Source organism: Chiloscyllium punctatum, chromosome 15 (assembly GCF_047496795.1).
Source record: "Chiloscyllium punctatum isolate Juve2018m chromosome 15, sChiPun1.3, whole genome shotgun sequence".
NCBI classification, from domain to species: Eukaryota; Metazoa; Chordata; class Chondrichthyes; order Orectolobiformes; family Hemiscylliidae; genus Chiloscyllium; species Chiloscyllium punctatum.
In genome coordinates, this window is record NC_092753.1 from 95,713,648 (window position 1) to 95,733,233 (window position 19,586).

Consider the following 19,586-nt stretch of genomic DNA (forward strand, 5'->3'; position numbering starts at 1 on the left):
CTAAATAGTGTTTCGTGCAGTCTTTGCGTGGAATCCTGTAAATTACGCTAGTCTTGCACATGATGGGTACAGGGTCTTCTGCTCTGGTGAGTTGTTGTCTGAGCATGGCTGTCGGTTTATGGGCAGTCAGGAATCCCAGTGGTCGGAGACATTTGGCTGTCAGTCCAGGACAACACAATGATCATAGGATAATCATTGCAACTACTGCAATGAATAACTGGAACCAACAACCGGGTAGCAGCGGGAGTGAAACCAAATAAATTCACAGTACAGCAGCACTTCACAGGAGGCTCCAAAGCAATGAAGATGTCACTCTGACATTTTCATTGTTAACAAATGAACCTCCCAGATGTTAACAAATCAACCTCCCAGCTCAACGAACATATCCACATCTATTGCAACTGGCTCCTGAGCTACAAACCTTTACGCAAACTTTGAGTTCTATAGGGCATTGCTGATACCACATGTCAAATACTATGTGCAGCCTCGGTCTCCTTCTTGAATGAGGGATGACAATGCATTTGAAGTGGTTAAGACCAATCGATTTTTTGATTAGTACTCGATTTAATAGATTAGCACATGGAATGAGTAGGTTGTCCAATGAAGAAATTTTGGACAGGCGGGGCTTGTTTCCACAAGAGGTTAGAAGAGCAAAGAGTGAGTTGATTGAAGTGCGTATGATTCTGCTCTTGACAGTATAGATAAAGAAAGTTAAAAATCACACAACACCAGGTTATAGTCCAACAGGTTTATTTGGAAGCACTAGCTTTCAGAGCACTGCTCCTTCATCACAAGGGGCAGCGCTCTGAACGCTAGTGCTTCCAAATAAACCTGTTGGACTATAACCTGGCGTTGTGTGATTTTTAACTTTGTACAGCCCACTCCAACACTGGCATCTCCAAATCATGGATAGAGAAAGAAGATTTTTTTTCTGAGCCAGTTCATACCTCGGAGGCACAGTTTTAAATTTAGTAGGTCACGCTTTTCAGTTAGAGATCTGTGGAAATTCTTCTAAGAACTGTGTGATATTGGGATTTTCTGTCTCAGAAGGCAGTGCAGGCTGAACTGAATATTTATATGGTCGAGCTGCATAGATGTTTTTTGGCTAAGGGAATAGATCAAAATCAATTCAGAACACAATTAGATCAGTCATCATCGCATCAAAAGGTAAGAACACTGGAGGGGTTGAATGGCCTATTTCTACTCCTAATTAAAATGCATATGCAATTTACATATGAATTATTTCTGTATTAATATATAATTTACATATAATAATTAAAATGTATGATTAATTTTTATTTTGCTGTTGGTTACCATGAGGTGAGTCACTGAAACAAAATCTTCAAGGCAGCAAGTGGTTCCTCAAGAACAGAACATACGTTATTACATAAACAAAGAAAGAAACAAAGCTATATAAAGTTTGGACAGATTTTGATGTAAAAAACCAAAATAAAAACCCTGGTCCTCAGCAATATCCATTAGATCCCAGAAAAATATTACTCCCACCTCAACTCTTTCATTTCTAAATTTAACTGACTCTTCTCAGTTCTAATTTTTGTGCTGCCAATAGAGTTTTTACATCTTCTTTCCAAAACTTCTTCAATGAACCATTTTCAATTTTGATGACCTAAACCTTTTCTCAGTTCTAACAACTTGAAGACTTGTGTACAAACTTTCCCAGCTTGGAAACTTCTAAAACTAAAACCATTTCCGCCTGACTGTAGTCAGCTCGAGCTGAACACTGGTTCAACTTGGAAAAGACTATTCTCCAATCTGAACAAAACTTCTGTTTCATCTGAACCGAAGTCAAATGATGAAGTTATGCCTCTGATTTGTCCTAAACCCAGCAGTATAAGCAATCCATCAGTAACGTCACAGGTGTCCTGCCAGACACTTCGCTGAACCCTCGAGAAAAAATTATAATTAGGTCACTGTTCAAATTGATTTTCTGATCTTTTAGCCATAGAGTCATTGAGATATACAGCACAGAAACAGACCCTTCAGTCCAACACGTTCATGCTGACCAGATATCCTAAACTAATCAAGTCCCATTTGCCAGCACTTGGTCCATATCCCTCTAAACCCTTCATATTCATATACCCATCCAGATGCCTGTTAAATGTTGTAATTTTCACTTTCTCTGGCAGCTTATTCACAACACCCTCTGGTAAAAAAAGTTGTCCCTCAGGTCCCTTTTAAATCTTCTCTCACCTTTTGGACTCCCCCACCCCAGGGAAAAGACTTTATCTATTTAATCTATCCATGCCCCTCATGATTTTATAAACCTCTACATGGTCACCCCTTCGCCTCCAAAGCACCAAGAAAAACAGCCCCAGCCTATTCAGCCTCTCCCTGTTGCTCAAGCCCTCCAATCCTGGCAACATCCTTGTGAATCTTTTCTGAACCCTTTCAAATTTCACAACATCTTTCCTATAGCAGGGAGACCAGAACTGCATGTAGTATTCCAGTAACAGCCTAACCAATGTCCTGAATCGTTGCAACATGACCTCCCAACTCTTATACTCAATGCACTGCCCAATAAAGACAAGCATACCAAATGCCTCCTTCACGTTCTTATCTACCTACAAGGCCACTTTCAAAGAACTATGAAAAATTATTATCTTCACAGAACTGAAACTACAGTTCTATTTTGATTCAAAAATTCCAAATTCACAAATGATAATAGTTTATTATACATGTCAGACACACCTCTGACAGTGCAGCATTCCCTCCCCCATGTTGCTGCTGAATCAAATAACTGAATGTTAACACCTCAAAATTAGAAAATACAGCAGCACTGAAATCCCCAAGAGTCACACATGGAGGCACACTCTGTATTTACAGTTTAGCTTTAATATAATGTTCAATTATTGATCATCATTGTAGCAATTCCTAATGATTAATCACAGGAGTCTTAGTACAGGTTCGCAATCATTTATCCAAGTGAACATGGGGAGAGTATACGCGACACTAGAATAACGCTGTGGAGTGCAAAACACTCAATGCCTTTATTCTGTTTCAGTCACAAAGGCATCTCATTACCCAGATTCCAATCTTAGATTAGATTACTTTAGATTACTTTACAGTATGGAAACAGGCCTTTCGGCCCAACAAGTCCACACCGCCCCGCCGAAGCGCAACCCACCCATACCCCAGCATCTATCCCTTACCTAACACTACGGGCAATTTAGCATGGTCAATTCACCTGACCTGCACATCTTTGGAGTGTGGGAGGAAACTGGAGCACCCGGAGGAAACCCACGCAGACACGGGGAGAACGTGCAAACAGAGAGAGTCGCCTGAGGCGGGAATTGAACCCGGATCTCTGGCGCTGTGAGGCAGCAGTGCTAACCACTGTGCCACCGTGCCTCCCTCTTGTATTGTATAAACACGTGAGAAACTGTTTATTCTTATCCCAGGTTAATATTCAACCAGAGAGGGGCCCATTTAATCTTATCCTTGCCTGGCTCTGTCTGATGCCAGTTGCTCCCTTCCCTTTCAGTATCTGTCTGTCTCCAAACCCTTTGTACCCTCCAAGACTTCTGCGAAAGATTCTCCTGACATTTGTGGAATTTATTGCCACAAAGTGCAGTGGAGGCCGGGATGTTAAATGTCTTCAAGGCAGAGATTGATCAATTCTTAATCTTGCAAGGAATTAAGGGATACGGGGAGAGTGTGGGTAAGTGGCGTTGAAATGCCCATCAACCATGATTGAATGGCAGAGTGGACTTGACGGACCGAATGGCCTTACTTCCATTCCTATGTCTTATGGTCTTATTGTCTTATGAACATTGGCCTGAAGAACTCTGTATTTTGAACATAAAAATCATTATTTACCCTTCATCATCCTACTAACTCTTACATTAATCATCAATACTGTTTGTTTAGAAAATTGGAGGCTCCTTTGACTTGATCCATTTGATTGGTGTGAGCCTAGGTGCGCACATTTCTGGTTTCGTTGGAAGTAGGTTTCATGGACAGATTGGGCGAATTACAGGTGAGGAACATTAATTCAACTTCTTGCCAAACACTGTGGGTGGCAGAAATCTGAAATCTCAGCCAGAAAATGCTGCAAATGGTCAGCAGTTCAAGGCAGTCTCTGTGGAGAGAGGAAGAGAGTTAATGTTTGAAGTTGGTGACTTTTCCTCAGAACTGGAAAAGATAACAGGTTCTCAGCAAACACTGAGCTGGTAAGTCCACCTCTACCCCTCTATGCCTGGTGGAACAGGCTCAGAAGGTTGAATGCCCTACTCTGTGCCTATGTTCAACCCTTCCCTGCCATCTGGAACACTCCAGGTTTACTCCTGGTGAAACAGTGATTTACACGGATGTATTTCCCTTCTCTCAATGCCGTCTCTTCCACATGGAGGAAGTAAACACTGATTAGTAACTGCTTTGAGGACGTTCCCCATCTATCTGCAAGTGTGCTCCTGTGCTCCTTGTTGCCTTCTGTTTTCATACCCCACATTGTTTTTGACATCTCTGCTTTTGACTTTCCAATTCCTTTTGGTGAAGTTCAACACAAGCACTCGTTTCTTGGCTGGGCAATTTACGCCCTCCCAGATGATAAGAATATAAGATATTGGAGCCGAACTAGGCCACATTAAGGAAGTGAGGACTGCAGATGCCGGAGATCAGAGTCAAAGAGTGTGGTGCTGGAAAAGCATAGCTGGTCAGGCAGCATCCGAGGAGCAGGAGTATGGACGCTTAGAGTATAAGCCCTTCATCAGGAATGCCATCACATTCATGATGAAGGGCTTACGTTCAAAATGTCGACTCTCCTGCTCCCCGGATGCTGCCTGAATGGCTGTACTTGTCCAGCACCACACTTTTCGACGTTTAGCTCATTGAGTCTGTTCTACCATTCCATCATGGCTGATATGTTTCTCAAACCCATTCTCCTACCTCCTCCCCAAAAGCATTGATCCGCTTGCCAATCAAGAACTTATCTATCTCCATCACGAGTATACTCAATGACTTGGTCTCCACAGACCTCTGCAGCAATGCATTCCACAGATTCCTTATCTTTTGCCTGAAGAAATTCCTCCTCATCTCAGTTGTAATGGGTCATCCATTCACTTTGAGTCTGTGCTCTCAGGTCCTATGAGTAGAAACATCTTCTCCACGTCCACTCTATCCAGGGCTCTCAGTATTCCGTAAGTTTCAATCAGATTCTGCCTCATCCTTCTAGACCCAAAGTACTCAACTGCTCCTCAGAATGCACGCCTATCATTCCTGGGATCACTCTTGGAGACCTTCTCTGGACCCTCTCCAATGTCATGACATCCTTCCTTAGATACAGGGCCCAAGTCACAATATTCCAAATATGATCTGACCAGAGCTTTATACAGACTCGGTGGTACATCTCTGATTATGTATTCTAGCCCTCTTGAAATGAAAGCTAACATTGCATTTAGCTTCTTAACCACTAACTGAACCTGCACTTTAACCTTCAGAGAATCCTGAACTAGGACATTCAAGTCCCTTTTTGCTTCAGATTTCCACTGTGAAAACAAAGGCAAATACCTCTTGCTGCAAGTTCTTTGTTCCACAGGAGAACATCTGCAACCTCATTTGCAATGGTCCCATGTCTCCTCTTGTCTCTTTCTTACCTTTTAGATGGCTAATAAAAAAAACTCTTGCAGTCTTCTTTTATATCACTGGATGGTTTACCTTCATGTTTCACCTTCTCCCCACATATTGCTTTTTTTGTTGTCCTCTGCTGGCTTTGAAAGACTTCCCAATTCTTTGGCTTCTCACTAACCTTCATCACATTATGTGCTTTCTCTTTTGCATTTATGCTATCCCAGACTTGTTAGCCATGATTGCCTCATTCCTGTCCTCAGTGTGTTTCTTCTTCCTTGGGATGAATTTCTCCTGAATTACCCCCAGAGACTCCTGCCATTGCTGCTCCACCATTGTCCCTGCTAGGCTCCCCTTCCAATCAACTCCGGCCAGCTCCTAGATCTTTATCACTAATTATAGGTTGTAATCACCAATTACATTTCTTCAGGGACACCAGTCAGGTCACAGTTTGAATACAGTGAACAATTTTAGGACCTTGAGGAAAGATATACGAGCATTGGAGGCAGTCCAGAGAAGGTTCACTAGACTGTCACCACGTAAGGAGGAAACCAACCAGGCCAAAGTGAGGACTGCAGATGCTGGAGATCAGAGTCCAGATCAGAGTGGTGCTGGAAAAGCACAGCAGGTCAGGCAGCATCCGAGGAGCAGGAAAATTGACGTTTCAGGCAGAAGTCCTTCATCAGGAATGAAGGCAGGGAGCCTCTGGGGTGGAGAGATAAATGGGAGGGGTTTGGGGCTGGGGAGAAGGTAGCAAAGAGTACAATAGTTGGATGGGGGTGGGGATGGAGGTGATAAGTCAGAGAGGGTTGAGCGGGCAGGTCATGAGGGCGGTGCTGAGCTGGAAGAGTGGAACTGGGTAAGGTGGGGGGAGGGGAAATGAGGAAACTGATGAAGTCCACATTAATGCCCCGCACATCCACCAATGTCATTTATTGTATCCGTTGCTCCCGATGCGGTCTCCTCTACTTTGGGGAAACTGGATGCCTTCTCACAGAGCGCATTAGGGAACATCTCTGGGACACCCGCACCAATCAACCACACCGCCCCGTGGCCCAACATTTCAACTCCCCCTCCCACCCAGCCGAGGACATGGAGGTCCTGGGCCTCCTTCACCGCCGCTCCCTCACCACCAGACGCCTGGAGGAAGAATGCCTTATTTTCCGCCTTGGAACACTTCAACCCCAGGGCAATGTGGACTTCACCAGTTTCCTTATTTCCCCTCCCCCCACCTTACCTCAGATCCAACCTCCCAGCTCAGCACCATCCTCATGACCTGTCCTACCTGCCAATCTTCCTTCCCACCTATCCACTCCACCCTCCTCTCTGACCTATCACCTCCATCCCCGCCTACATCTACCTATTGTACTCTTGGCTACCTTATCCACATCTCCTCTGGACCCATCTTCTGTTCCTTGCCTTATTAACAACCCCTTTGTCCTTGCCCACCATTCATTTTTGTTTCACCCTGTCACACACACCACCCATTTTGTGGTCTTTTTGCCTCCTTCCATTCCTGTCTCTAAATTTGCTTAGCGCCTGATATGACTCTTACTGTTATAAGTAGTGGTGATAGACCATTGACCTGCAACATTACCTCTTTTCTATTTCTTCACGGGTTCTGCCTGACCTGCCAAGCATTTCCAGACTTTTCCGCAACTGTAACATGTGTTTTTTTGGCTGGTCCTCTGTTTCCTGTGCACTGGATATTAACATCTGATCTACCCCGTTTCCTTGGAATGGTTTTGGAAGATTTCCTTTGTTAATTCTAACTGAGGTTAGAGTTGTGAATTAGTCCGGGAAGGAACCAGATTCGTGCGGCATCAATAATTTAAAATGATCAATTACAACTAGTGACACAGAGTAATAAGGTGGGAAGTTCGGAATAAAGGATTCTTGACTCCAGTCATTTGCAGAACAGGATTGAAACTGTCAGCTTCTTTGTCTTGAAAGTAGTTATTTAAACTGAAGAAAGGCTCACATCGATATAGCATCTGCCACAAGCTCAGCATGCCCTGAAGTGCTTTACAGTTAATTAAATGATATTTAAAGTGTAGCCCCTGTTGTAATTTACAAATACCAATGTGCTAAATATTAGTAAGATATGGCTCGGCCGGTGTTGGACTGGGGCGGACAAAGTTACAAATCACACAAGACCAGGTTATAGTCCCACAGGTTTATTTGGAAGTACCAGCTTTTGGAGCATCAGGAGCGTCGCTCCGAAAGCTAGTGCTTCCAAATAAACCTGTTGGACTATAACCTGGTTTTTTTTTAGATTAGATTAGATTACTTACAGTGTGGAAACAGGCCCTTCGGCCCAACAAGTCCACACCGACCCGCCGAAGCGTAACCCACCCATTCCCCTACATTTACCCCTTCACCTAACACTACGGGCAATTTAGCATGGCCAATTCACCTGACCTGCACATCTTTTGGACTGTGGGAGGAAACCGGAGCACCCGGAGGAAACCCACGCAGACACGGGGAGAATGTGCAAACTCCACACAGACTGTCGCCTGAGCCGGGAATTGAACCCGGGTCTCAGGCGCTGTGAGGCAGCAGTGCTAACCACTGCGCCACCGTGCCGCCCACGGTGTTGTGTGATTTGTAACTTTCCCAGTAAGATGGCCTGCCATGACTGTGAGGATGAACAGGGGCACCTAGAAGACCCTGCTGTTCTTGGAAATAATGCCGGAGGGTGGGTGTTTTACGTGCCTAGTGAAGTAGCTAAGGTTTCCCCATAACATGTTTTTAAAGCTAGGCTGGATAACCTTTTGAACGGTAAAGGAATTAAGGGTTATAGTGGGACTGATGCCACAAAAAGATCAGCCATGATCTGATTGAATGGCAGAGAAGACTGAAAGGGCCTGATGGCCTACTCCTGCTCCTATCGCTTATGTTCTTATGTTCTCATGTACCTCCATCGAAGACTTTAGTTTGATGTCCCATCTGAAGCCAAAATCTATCAGTCCTCCCATTGTACTGCTCTAGATTGTGAGCCTAGGTTATCTGTTCAGAATGAGGCTGAAACCCACAAATGTTTGACCAAGAGACTAGAGCGCTACTCAATTATCCAAGGCTGACCCTTTCCCCTTTATTTACTGGTTCCTATCGCTTGACAATTTGCTGGGGTCTAATACTAAAAAGTGCAGAAGGTACAGATGCTTGAACGCATGCACCAACAGGTTCAAGAACAGCTTTTTCCCCACTGTTATTAGATCGATGAATGACTCTCTCTAACTTCAAATAATGTTGCTCTTCCTAATATAAAATTGCCTTGTGGACCTCCTGTGTAGGTATAATCTTGTATGCCTCACTTTGTCTGAACGTCCTTGTTTGCATATGATCTGCCGGTATTGCTCACAAAACAAAGCTTTGCACTGTACTTAGGTACATGTGACTACAATAAATCACAAGGTGCAGTTGCAATGTGACACATTAACCCACTGAGTCAGAAGATTGTTGACTTGATTTATACTCCGAGAGAACAAAATTCAATACTGTCACTTCTGCTGCCAATATCCCGAATGACCCTGGGGTTTGAATTTCTATATTTGTTCACAGGGTGTGGGTATCACTGCCAAGGTCCCGAATTTCCCTTGAACTGAGTGGCTTGCTCAGTCATTTCATGAGGTCTTTAAGTAATAAGTAATAACCACATTGCTGTAAGTCAGGAGTCACTTTTGCATCAGATCAACTAAGGTTCGCACATTTCCTGCCCTAAAGGACATGAGTAAACCATATGGGGTTCCTAAAGTTGACCCTAGTTTCATAGTCACCTTTATGTCAATTAGCTTTTCATTCTAGATGTATTAGTTGAATTCATTTTCACCATCTGCCATAGTGGGATTCGCATCTCTATAACTAATACATTAACCTATGCATCTGAATCGCTAACCTGCTGACATTATGACAGCACCATCATCACCACAGTAAATGGTGCAAACTTTGCTTTTCATATTGAATCCTCAAGACTGGGACTTGGATCCACAGTCAGGGGAGAAAGTATTGCAACTGAGCAGCAGTTGATATTTTATACATCCATTTGTTGACTCCATTGACACTTCCCACTGCTTTGGAAAGGCAGCCAATATCATCAGATACCCCTCAATCTCCTCCAACCTCTTCTGTCAGGTAGAAGATGCAAAAGCTTAAACACGTTTACCAATAGGCTCAAAAACACTTTCTTCCCCACTGTTATTAGGCTTCTGAATGGACCTCTCAAATTTAATGTTGATCTTGCTTTTTGTGCACTTTCTTTGCAGCTGTAACTTTGTATTTCTTGCTGTGCTCTATCACCCTATGATCTTGTATGTTGTAATCTACACGTACTGCTCGCGAAACAAAACTTTTCACTGTACCCAAGTACTTGTGACAATAATACATCAAATCAAATACAGCCCCAAAACACCATATGCTGTCCATTTGGCTCTGACCATGATGGGTCAAATGACCTCATTCTATCTTGTATGATTCAGTCAGCCCATTTCTGACTGACTGGCCACTGCTGTGTATCATAATTAAGGTATAGTCAATTCATTTCTTGGCATTAACTGATTGGAGTCATGCCACAATGACCACAAATGCTCCCGGTACCAGTCGAAATATGTTGAATAGCGCAGAAGGAGAGTCGTTTCGGACCTGAAACGTTAACTCTGCCTCTCTCCCTCTCTCTCCACAAACGCTGCTGAGTTTCTCCAGCACTGTCTGGCTTGAATTCCGAATTCCAGCATCTGCAATATTTTGCTTTCATTTATTGAAGTGCATTGGACAACACATCAGTGATAAGTTGGTTCATTTTGCTTCCTTTTGAAGGTCTTGACCCAGCTGGACCTTTGTTCCGGGGGAAGGGGGTGGAAGACAGACTGGATCCTTCTGATGCTCAGCTGGTTGAGGTCCTCCACACAGACATTGATGGTATTATTCAGATCCATGTTAAAGTTATCACTTAGTTTGAAAATTGTGCGTTGATTAAAATCTGGAACCCTCAGTGTACCTGCCACCTAGCCACACAGTAAGCTCCTGATTTCGGGCAAACCTGACTCCCCTTTTGAAGTCCATTCTTCCAATATCCATACCACCTCATTGGAGCCTACCTCTCTAATTCTCACTTCAAAACCCAATCCCACAAAACTCACATCAATTCCAACCCCAGTGGAGTAAAGGGTTAATTATCCTGCTATTCTAATAACAGCTACCAAGCATGGATCTATGTCACAATGATGTCAGATCACATAGGACTGAGACCTCAAGATATGGGAGCAGAAATAAGATATTCAACCCATCTGCTCTGCAATTCAATGGGATCATGGCTGATCTGATAATCCTCAATGTCACTTTCCTGCCTTTTCACCATAACTCTCAATTTCTTACTGATTAAAAAAGTTATCCATCTCAGTCTTGAATATACTAATCAGCACCCTCGGACAGTAGGAATTCCTCCTCCTCTTTGTCTTAAGTGTGTGACCCTATACCCTGAGATTTTGCCTTCTGGTCTGAGGCTCTTCCAGAACCTTTCTGTATCTACCCCACTAGATACCCAAAGAACCTTGTGTGTTTCAACAACGGTGCCTCTCATTCTTCTAAATTCCGATGAGTACAGGTCCAACCTCCTCAACCTGTCCTCATAGAACAGTCCCTCCAAACCCTGACTCAATGTCGTGATCTTGTTCTGAACTTGCTCCAATGCCTTGTGGCTATATCTTGTGGCTATGTTGTCATTGGATGTTTTTTCAAGAGGGGTTGGAAAAGGCAGAGGTTCTGATTTGTCTGGGGTTTGGGGTCTTTGCTAATGGCTGACAGATATTGCCTGAGGCAACAACTGTGGAGGCCCTTAGTTTTTTAAAAACTCTTGCACAATGAAAGGGCCGTGGCCAGTTCTCCCAGCTCAGGGTTTTCTGGTTTGGTTTGATTTTAGTAAGCAGTCTGCTGAAAGCTGCTGGTCAAGGAAAGCTGCTGGGAGAAAAGGTTCCCTGATTCAACAAATGCTTCTGGCTGACTCTCTTTCTCTCTTTCTCTAACATCTCTCTTGTAAGAACCTGGGTTTGAATTTACCTTTTTGCCAAAGTATGCGTTTATGGGGACGTTGCAGGAAATTAGAACAGCATTATTAAGTTGCGATAGAGTCTGTTGAGTTTTCAGACAGGTTAAGTTATTCTCTATTCTGTTCTGTTTTGTTCGTGTTTCATTCGGTAGTCTGTAAATAAATTTGGTTTTGATTAAAACAGAATGGTCTGACCAGCTGAATCACTTCTGGAATATCTGGGCTAACTTCTTAAAATGTTTTGAGGGGGCCTGGCCTGGTCCGTAACAATCTTTCCGAACATAAAGGATCAAAATCTCTTCACAGTATCCCAGCTGTGGACAAGTGCTGTGTACAGTTTTAACAAAGCCTCCTAACTTTTATATTCCACTTCCTTTGAAATAAAGGCCAATTTTCCTTCCCTCTTACCTGCTGAACTTGGCTGATCACATTTTGTGATTCTTGAATGAAGATACCCAAAGTCTGTCTCTTTCTGCAGTCTTTAGAGTCATAGATAGAGTCGTGGTGATGTCCAGCATGGAAACAGACCCTTCAGTCCAATCCGTCCATGCTGACCAGATATCCCAACCCAATCTAGTCCCACCTGCCATCATCCAGCCCATATCCCTCCAAACCCTTCCTATTCATATACCCATCCAAATGCCTCTTAAAACGTTGCAATTATACCAGCCTCCACCACTTCCTCTGGCAGCTCATTCCATACACGTACCACCCTCTGTGTGAAAATGTTGCCCCTTAGGTGTCTTTAAATATTTCCCCTCTCATCTGAAACCTATGCCCTCTAGTTCTAGACTCTCTGACCCCAGGGAAAAGACTTTGTCTACTTATCCTGTCCATGTCCCTTAATTTTGTAACCTTCTATAAGGTCACCCCTCAGCCTCCGATGCTCCAGGGAAAACAGCCCCAGCCAGTTCAGCCTCTCCCTCTTGCTCAAATCCTCCAACCCTGGCAACATCCTTGTAAATCTTTTCTGAACCCTTTCAAGTTTCACAACATCTTTCCGATAGGAAGGAGACCAGAATTGCACGCAATATTCCAACAGTGGCCTAACCAATGTCCTGTACAGTCGCAACATGACCTCCGACCTCCTATACTCAATACTCTGACCAATAAAAGAAAGCATACCAAACGCCTTCTTCACTGTCCTATCTACCTGCGACTCCACTTTCAAGGAGCTATGAACCTGCACTCCAATGTCTCTTTGTTCAGCAACGATCCCTAGGACCTTACCATTAAGTGTATAAGTCCTGCTCTGATTTGCTTTCCCAAAATGCAGCACCTCATATTTATATGAATTAAACTCCATCTGCCACTTCTCAGCCCGTTGGCCCATCTGGTCAAGATCCTGCTGTAATCTGAGGTAACCCTCTTCGCTGTCCACTACACCTCCAATTTTGGTATCATCTGCAAACTTATTAACTGTGCCTCTTATGCTCGCATCCTTCAGCCCAACAAGGCCCTTTGGCCCAACAAGTCCACACCAACCCTCCGAAGAACAACCCACCCAGAACCATTCCACTACATTTACCCCTTCACCTAACACTATGGGCAATTCACCTGACCAGCACATCTTTGGACTGCGGGAGGAAACCGGAGCACCCAGATGAAGCCCACACAGACACGGGGAGAATGTGCAAACCCCACACAGACAGTTGCTCGAGCTTCTTCAGAAAACTGAATCAAGTTTGTGAGACATGATTTCCCATGCACAAAGCCATGTTGACTATCCCTAATCAGTCCTTGCTTTTCCAAATACATGTACATCCTGTCCTTCAGGATTCCCTCCAACAACTTGCCCACCACCGAGGTCAGGCTCACTGGTCTATAGTTCCCTGGCTTGTCCTTACTACCTTTCTTAAACAGTGGCACCACGTTAGCCAATCTCCAGTCTTCCGGCCCCTCACTTGTGACTATCGATGATACAAATACCTCTGTAAGAGGCCCAGCAATCACTTCTCTAGCTTCCCACAGAGTTCTCGGGTACATCTGATCGGGTCCTGGGGATTTATCCACCTTTACCTGTTTTTATGCATTTCAAGACATCCAGCACTTCCTCCTCTGTAATATGGACATTTTGCAAGGTCTGACCATCTATTTCCCTAAAGTCTATATCTTCCATGTCCTTTTCCACAGTAAATACTGATGTAAAATACTCGTTTAGTGTCTCCCCCATTTTCTGCAGCTCCACACAAAGGCTGCCTTGCTGATCTATTCTCTCCCTAGTTACCCTTTTGTCCTAAATGTGTTTGTAAAAACCCTTTGGATTCTCCTTAATTCTATTTGCTAAAGCTATCTCATGTCCCCATTCTGCCCTCCTGATTTCCCTCTTAAGTATACTTCTACTGCCTTTATACTCTTCAAAGGATTCACTCAATCTATCCTGTCTGTACCTGACATATGCTTCCTTCGTTTTCTTAATCAAACCCTCAATTTCTTTAGTCATCCAGCATTCCCTATACCTACCAGCCTTTCCATTCACCCTAACAGGAATGTACTTTCTCTGGATTCTCATTATCTAATTTTCCAGCCGTCCCTTTACCTGCGAACATCTGCCCCCAATCAGCTTTTGAAAGTTTTTGCCTAATACCGTTAAAATTGGCCTTTCTCCAATTTAAACTTCAACTTTTAGATCTGGTCTATCCTTTTCTATCACCATTTTAAATCTAATAGAATTATGGTCGCTGGCCCCAAAGTGCTCCCCCATTGACACCTCAGTCATCTGCCCTGCCTTATTTCCCAAGAGTAGGTCAAGTTTTGCACTTTCTTGAGTTGGTACATCCACATACTGAACCAGAAAATATTCTTGTACACACTTAACAAATTCCTCTCCATCTAAACCCTTAAGGCTATGGCAATCCCAGTCTATGTTTGGAAAGTTAAAATCCCCTACCATAACCACCCTATTATTCTTACAGATAACTGAGATCTCCTTACAAGTTTGTTTCCCAATTTCCCTCTGATTATGAGGAGGTCTACAATACAATCCCAATAAGGTGATCATCCCTTTCTTATTTCTCAGTTCCACCCAAATAACTTCCCTGGATGTATTTCCGGGAATATCCTCCCTCAGTCCAACTATAATGCTCTCCCTTATCAAAAATGCCACTCCCCCTCCTCTTTTGCCTCTCTTTCTATCCTTCCTGTAGCATTTGTATCCTGGAACATTAAGCTGCCAGTCCTGCCCATCCCTGAGCCATGTTTCTGTAATTGCTATGATATTCCAGTCCCATGTTCCTAACCATGCCCTGAGTTCATCTGCCTTCCCTGTTAGGCCCCTTGCATTGAAATAAATGCAGTTTAATTTATTAGTCCTACCTTGTCCCTGCCTGCCCTGACTGTTTGATTCACTTCTGTTCTCAACTGTACCAGTCTCAGATTGATCTTTTTCCTCACCATCTCCCTGGATCTCAGCCCCCACCCGCCAACCTTACTAGTTGAAATCCTCCCGAGCAGCTCTAACAAATTTCCCTGCCAGTATATTAGTCCCCTTCCAATTCAGGTGCAATCCGTCCTTCTTGTACAGGTCACTTCTCCCTCAAAAGAGATTCCAATGATCCAAAAATGTGAATCCTTCTCCCACACATCAGCCATGCCTTCATCTGCTCTATCCTCCTAGTCCTGCCCTGACGAGCTCATAGCACCAGGAGTAATCCAGATATTACTACCCTCGAGGACCTCCTTTTTAAATTCCTGCCTAACTCTCTGTAATCTCCCTTCAGAATCTCAATCTTTTCTCTTCCTATGTCGTTGGTTCCAATGGGGACAATGACCTCTTGCTGGCCCCTCTCCCCCATGAGATCATTCTGCACCCTCTCTGAGACATTCTTGATCCTGGCACCAGGGAAGCAACACACCATTCTGTTTTTTCGCTGCTAGCCATAGAAACATCTGTCTGTACCTCAGACTAGAGAGTCCCCAAACACAACCGATCTCTTGGAACCCGACGTACCCCTCATTGCATTAGAGCCAGTCTCAATACCAGAAACTTGGCTGTTTGTGCTACGTTCCCCTGAGAATCCATCACCCCCCACATTTTCCAAAACAGCATACTTGTTTGAAATGGGTATATCCACAAAAGACTCCTGCCCTTGGTGCCTACCTCTCTTACCCTTCCTGGAGTTACCCCATCTTTGTGACTGTATCTGAGACTCTATCCCCTTCCTATAACTGCCATCCATCACATACTGTTGCTGTTGCAAATTCCTCATTGCTTCGAACTGTTTCTCCAACCGATCCATTTGATCTGATAAGATTCACAGCCAACAGCATTTATGGCAGATATAATCCGCAGTAATCCTTAAACTCTCTTTAAACTCCCACATCTGACAAGAAGTACATATCACTCTCCTAAAGGCCATTTTTGCTCCTTCATAATCTACAGACCCAGAAAATAACACTGTCTTAATCCTCTACAAAACACTGCCCCGTTTAAATTAATAGTTATGGTTTAAATTTTAAGTTTAATATAGAGACATATCTCTGAAAACATATAATGAAGAAAAAAAACCACTCTACTCACAACTGCAGACCTTCTGTAGGCTACTTAAACAATACACGTATCTGATTCTGTGCTGTGAACTTTGCCCTAACAGTTCCTCCAAGATTAGTTGTGAATTTCACTGTTTGTTAATTTTCCCAGACGCACTCCGATGTCCAGCGATACTTGAATTCAAACAGTAAAGGCAGTAACTGTGCAGGTTCTCTGTCTCTCTCTCTCTCTCTCCTGCACTGTCCTCGCCATGTGCTTCCTTTGTCTGCTCTTCTCCCTTTTAAGACTGCTGTTATTTTGACTTTTTTTTCCCAAAGTTCCAAAACAATGCAACAGCATATAAAACAGTAATTGCTGCGCTTGGAATTCGAGGAAATCACCTTCAGCACATAAAATACCTCAAAAAAGGAGCATCTGTTACAGCCGAAAATTTTCCCGTCCTCCATCTTGGATTACCCAGAATCCTTCTTCCTTTAAAATAAAGGCCAATTTTCCTTCCCTATCACCTCCTGAATTTGGCTGATCAAAAAGAAAAACAAAAAGTTATAAAAGTATAAAAATACAGAAATGTAGAAATAATACCACATTAATACAAAAAAGTAACGTTAACAATAAACAACCTACTACTCTTTGGGAAACAGAAACCTGTAAAATTCTGACAGGACCACACATGGTAAATGCAGGAAGGATGTTACTGATGATAGGGAATCCAGAACCAGAGTTACAGTTTAAGGATACAGGATAAACTATTTAGGATTGAGAATGAGGAGAAATTCCTTCACCCAGAGAGTTGTGAGCCTGCAAAATTCACGACCACAGAGAGTAGTCAAAGCCAAAACATTGTATAATTTCACTAGGAGTTGGATATTGGTCTCGGGGCTAAAAGGATCAAAGGATATGGGGAGAAAGCGGGAATAGGCTATTGAGTTGGATGGCTTGCCATGCTTGTGATGAATGGCAGAGCAGGCTTGAAGGGCTGAATGGCCTCCTTCGTTTTTTGTCTGTTTCCATGCTGCTGCATTTCTCCAAAGATATCAACTTACCTTGTGGCCAAACCCTCCTATCAAAGATCTCTCTAGCACCTTAACTCTCTCATCAAAGCCCACTCCCATCCGTTACTCTCCCTTCTCAGATCATTCCTGTAGTACCTGACTCCAACCTTCTCAGATCATTTCTGTAGTACCTGACTCCAACCTCCAGGTCCACCTTATTGATCTATTAGTGTGACAGTAATTAAAATCACAGCAAAAGCAACATCTCAACTATAATTATTCTTCTTGTAGCTCTTGGGTATGAAGAGTTTTTGGGGCACATCGACTACTATGCCAACGGAGGAACTGACCAACCAGGATGTCCTGCAACTATAATAGCTGGTTTGTATTGACACTCAGTTTTATTCTTGTTCCTTATTTCTTTCAAGTTGTTGTTAAATGGCCACTCGAGGTTAAAGGCCAAGCTTCCTCTCAAACAGCTCCACCAGCTTCATGCAAAACTTGGTCAGAAACTCTCACAGTGTCAGAAGTCATATGACACCAGGTTTGCTGAGGACATGCAGGTCCTGGACCTCCTCCATCACCACTCCTACACAACACGACGCCTGGTGGAAAAACGCCTCATCTTCCGCCTCGGAATATGTTAACCCCAGGGGAGCAATGTGGACTTCACCAGTTTCCTCATTTCCCCTCCCCCCACCTTACCCCAGTTCTAACCTGCCAGCTCAGCACCATCCTCACGACCTGTCCCACCTGCCAATCTTCTTTTCCAACTATCCGCTCCACCCTCCTCTCCGACCTATCACCTTTACCCCCACCTCCATCTACCTATTGTACTCTTAGCTACCTTTTCCCCAGCCCCACCCCCCTCCCGTTTATCTCTCCACCCCAGATGCTCCCAGCCTCATTCCTGATGAAGGGCTCTGCCCAGAATGTCGAATTTCCTGCTCCTCGGATGCCGCCTGACCTGCTGTGCTTTTCCAGAACCACTCTAATTTTGACCTTAGTCCAACAGGTTTACTTGAAATTACAAGCTTTCAGAGGACAGCCTCTTCATCGGATGAAATGAACATACAATAGTCCTTCATCAAGTGAAGTCACAGTGTGACATTCTCCCACATGGTAATGTCTACCTTATGGAGACAAACTTTCTGTCATTGGAAATGTTACTGTCTCTCAGCAGGAAATGAGAGGATATTAGGAATTGTGCCTGATATGTACCTAATTGATCATTCGTACATTGAGTGACAGAGATGCACAGCACAGAAACAGACCCTTCGATCCAACTTGTCCATGCTGATCAGATATCCTAACATAATCTCGTCCTATTTGTCAGCATATCCCTCTAAACCTTCCTATTCATTTACCCATTCAGATGCTTTTTAAATGTTGTAACTGTATCAGCCTCTACCACTTCCTTTGGCAGCTCATTTCATACACGCACCACCCTCTGCATGAAAAAGTTGCCCCTCAGGTCCTTTTTAAATTGTTCCCCTCTCACCCTAAACTTATGCCCACAAATTCTGGACTCCCCCACCCAAGGAAAAGACCACCTCTATTTATTCCATCTATGCCCCTCATGATTTTATAAACATCTTAAAGATCACCCCTCAGCTTCCAGCGCTCCAGGGAAAACAGCCCCAGCTTATTCAGTCTCTCCCCATATTTCAAACCCTCCAACCTTGGCAACACCCTTGTAAATCTTTTCTGAACCCTTTCAAGTTTCACAATATCCTCCCAATAAGAAGGAGACCAGAAGTGCACACAATATTCCAAAAGTGGCCTAACCAATGTCCTGTACAGCCACAACATGACCTCCCAACCCCTATACTCAATGCTCTGACCAATAAAGGAAAGCATACCAAATGCCTTCTTCACTATCCTATCTACTTGCGATTCTACTTTCAAGGAGCTATGAACCTACACTCCAAGATCTCTTTGTTCAGCAACACTCCCCAGGGCCTTACCATTAAGTGTATAAGTCCTGCTGTGATTTGATTTTTCAAAATGCAGCACCTCACACTTATCTAAATGAAACTCCATCTACCACCCCTCAGCCCATTGGCCCATCTGATCAGTTGAATGACTCCATCAAAAAGATGAGAACCATTACCTCAACTGAGGCTTTTCACTCCTGCCTTGTATGTGGAGTTCAGCCTATCTCTATGTTGTCAGCCTTGCTCGGTTGGGAACACCTTTGCCTCCGATTCAGATGTTAATATGTTCGGGGGCCTCACCATCGAGTTGGCACCCCTGGTCCCAGTCCTGAGGGAGCAATACACTAATGAAAGCACCATCTTTCTCATGACACCCTATCTGTCCTCTCAGGTACACATTCAAGAACGTGTCAATCTTCTAGAAGACGAGCTAGGAGGAGCTCTCCCAAGAACAATCTGCCCTCAGCCAACAGCTCATTTCTCTCATTGCCATTTGTGGGATCGTACCATGCACAAACTGGTCACTTTGCTTCCCTACGTTA

General features: G+C 43.8%; 1 protein-coding gene across 1 annotated transcript in view; it reads left to right on the forward strand.

Annotated features, from left to right (window-relative positions):
* The window catches only part of LOC140486524 (lipase member H-like), a 48,234-nt gene that overhangs the window by 8,524 nt on the left and 20,124 nt on the right, over positions 1-19,586 (forward strand). The window contains exons 3-5 of the mRNA XM_072585778.1: positions 3,889-3,997; positions 10,399-10,500; positions 17,399-17,488. Of these exons, the coding sequence (XP_072441879.1) occupies positions 3,889-3,997; positions 10,399-10,500; positions 17,399-17,488 (301 nt within the window). The remainder of the gene's footprint in view (positions 1-3,888; positions 3,998-10,398; positions 10,501-17,398; positions 17,489-19,586) is intronic.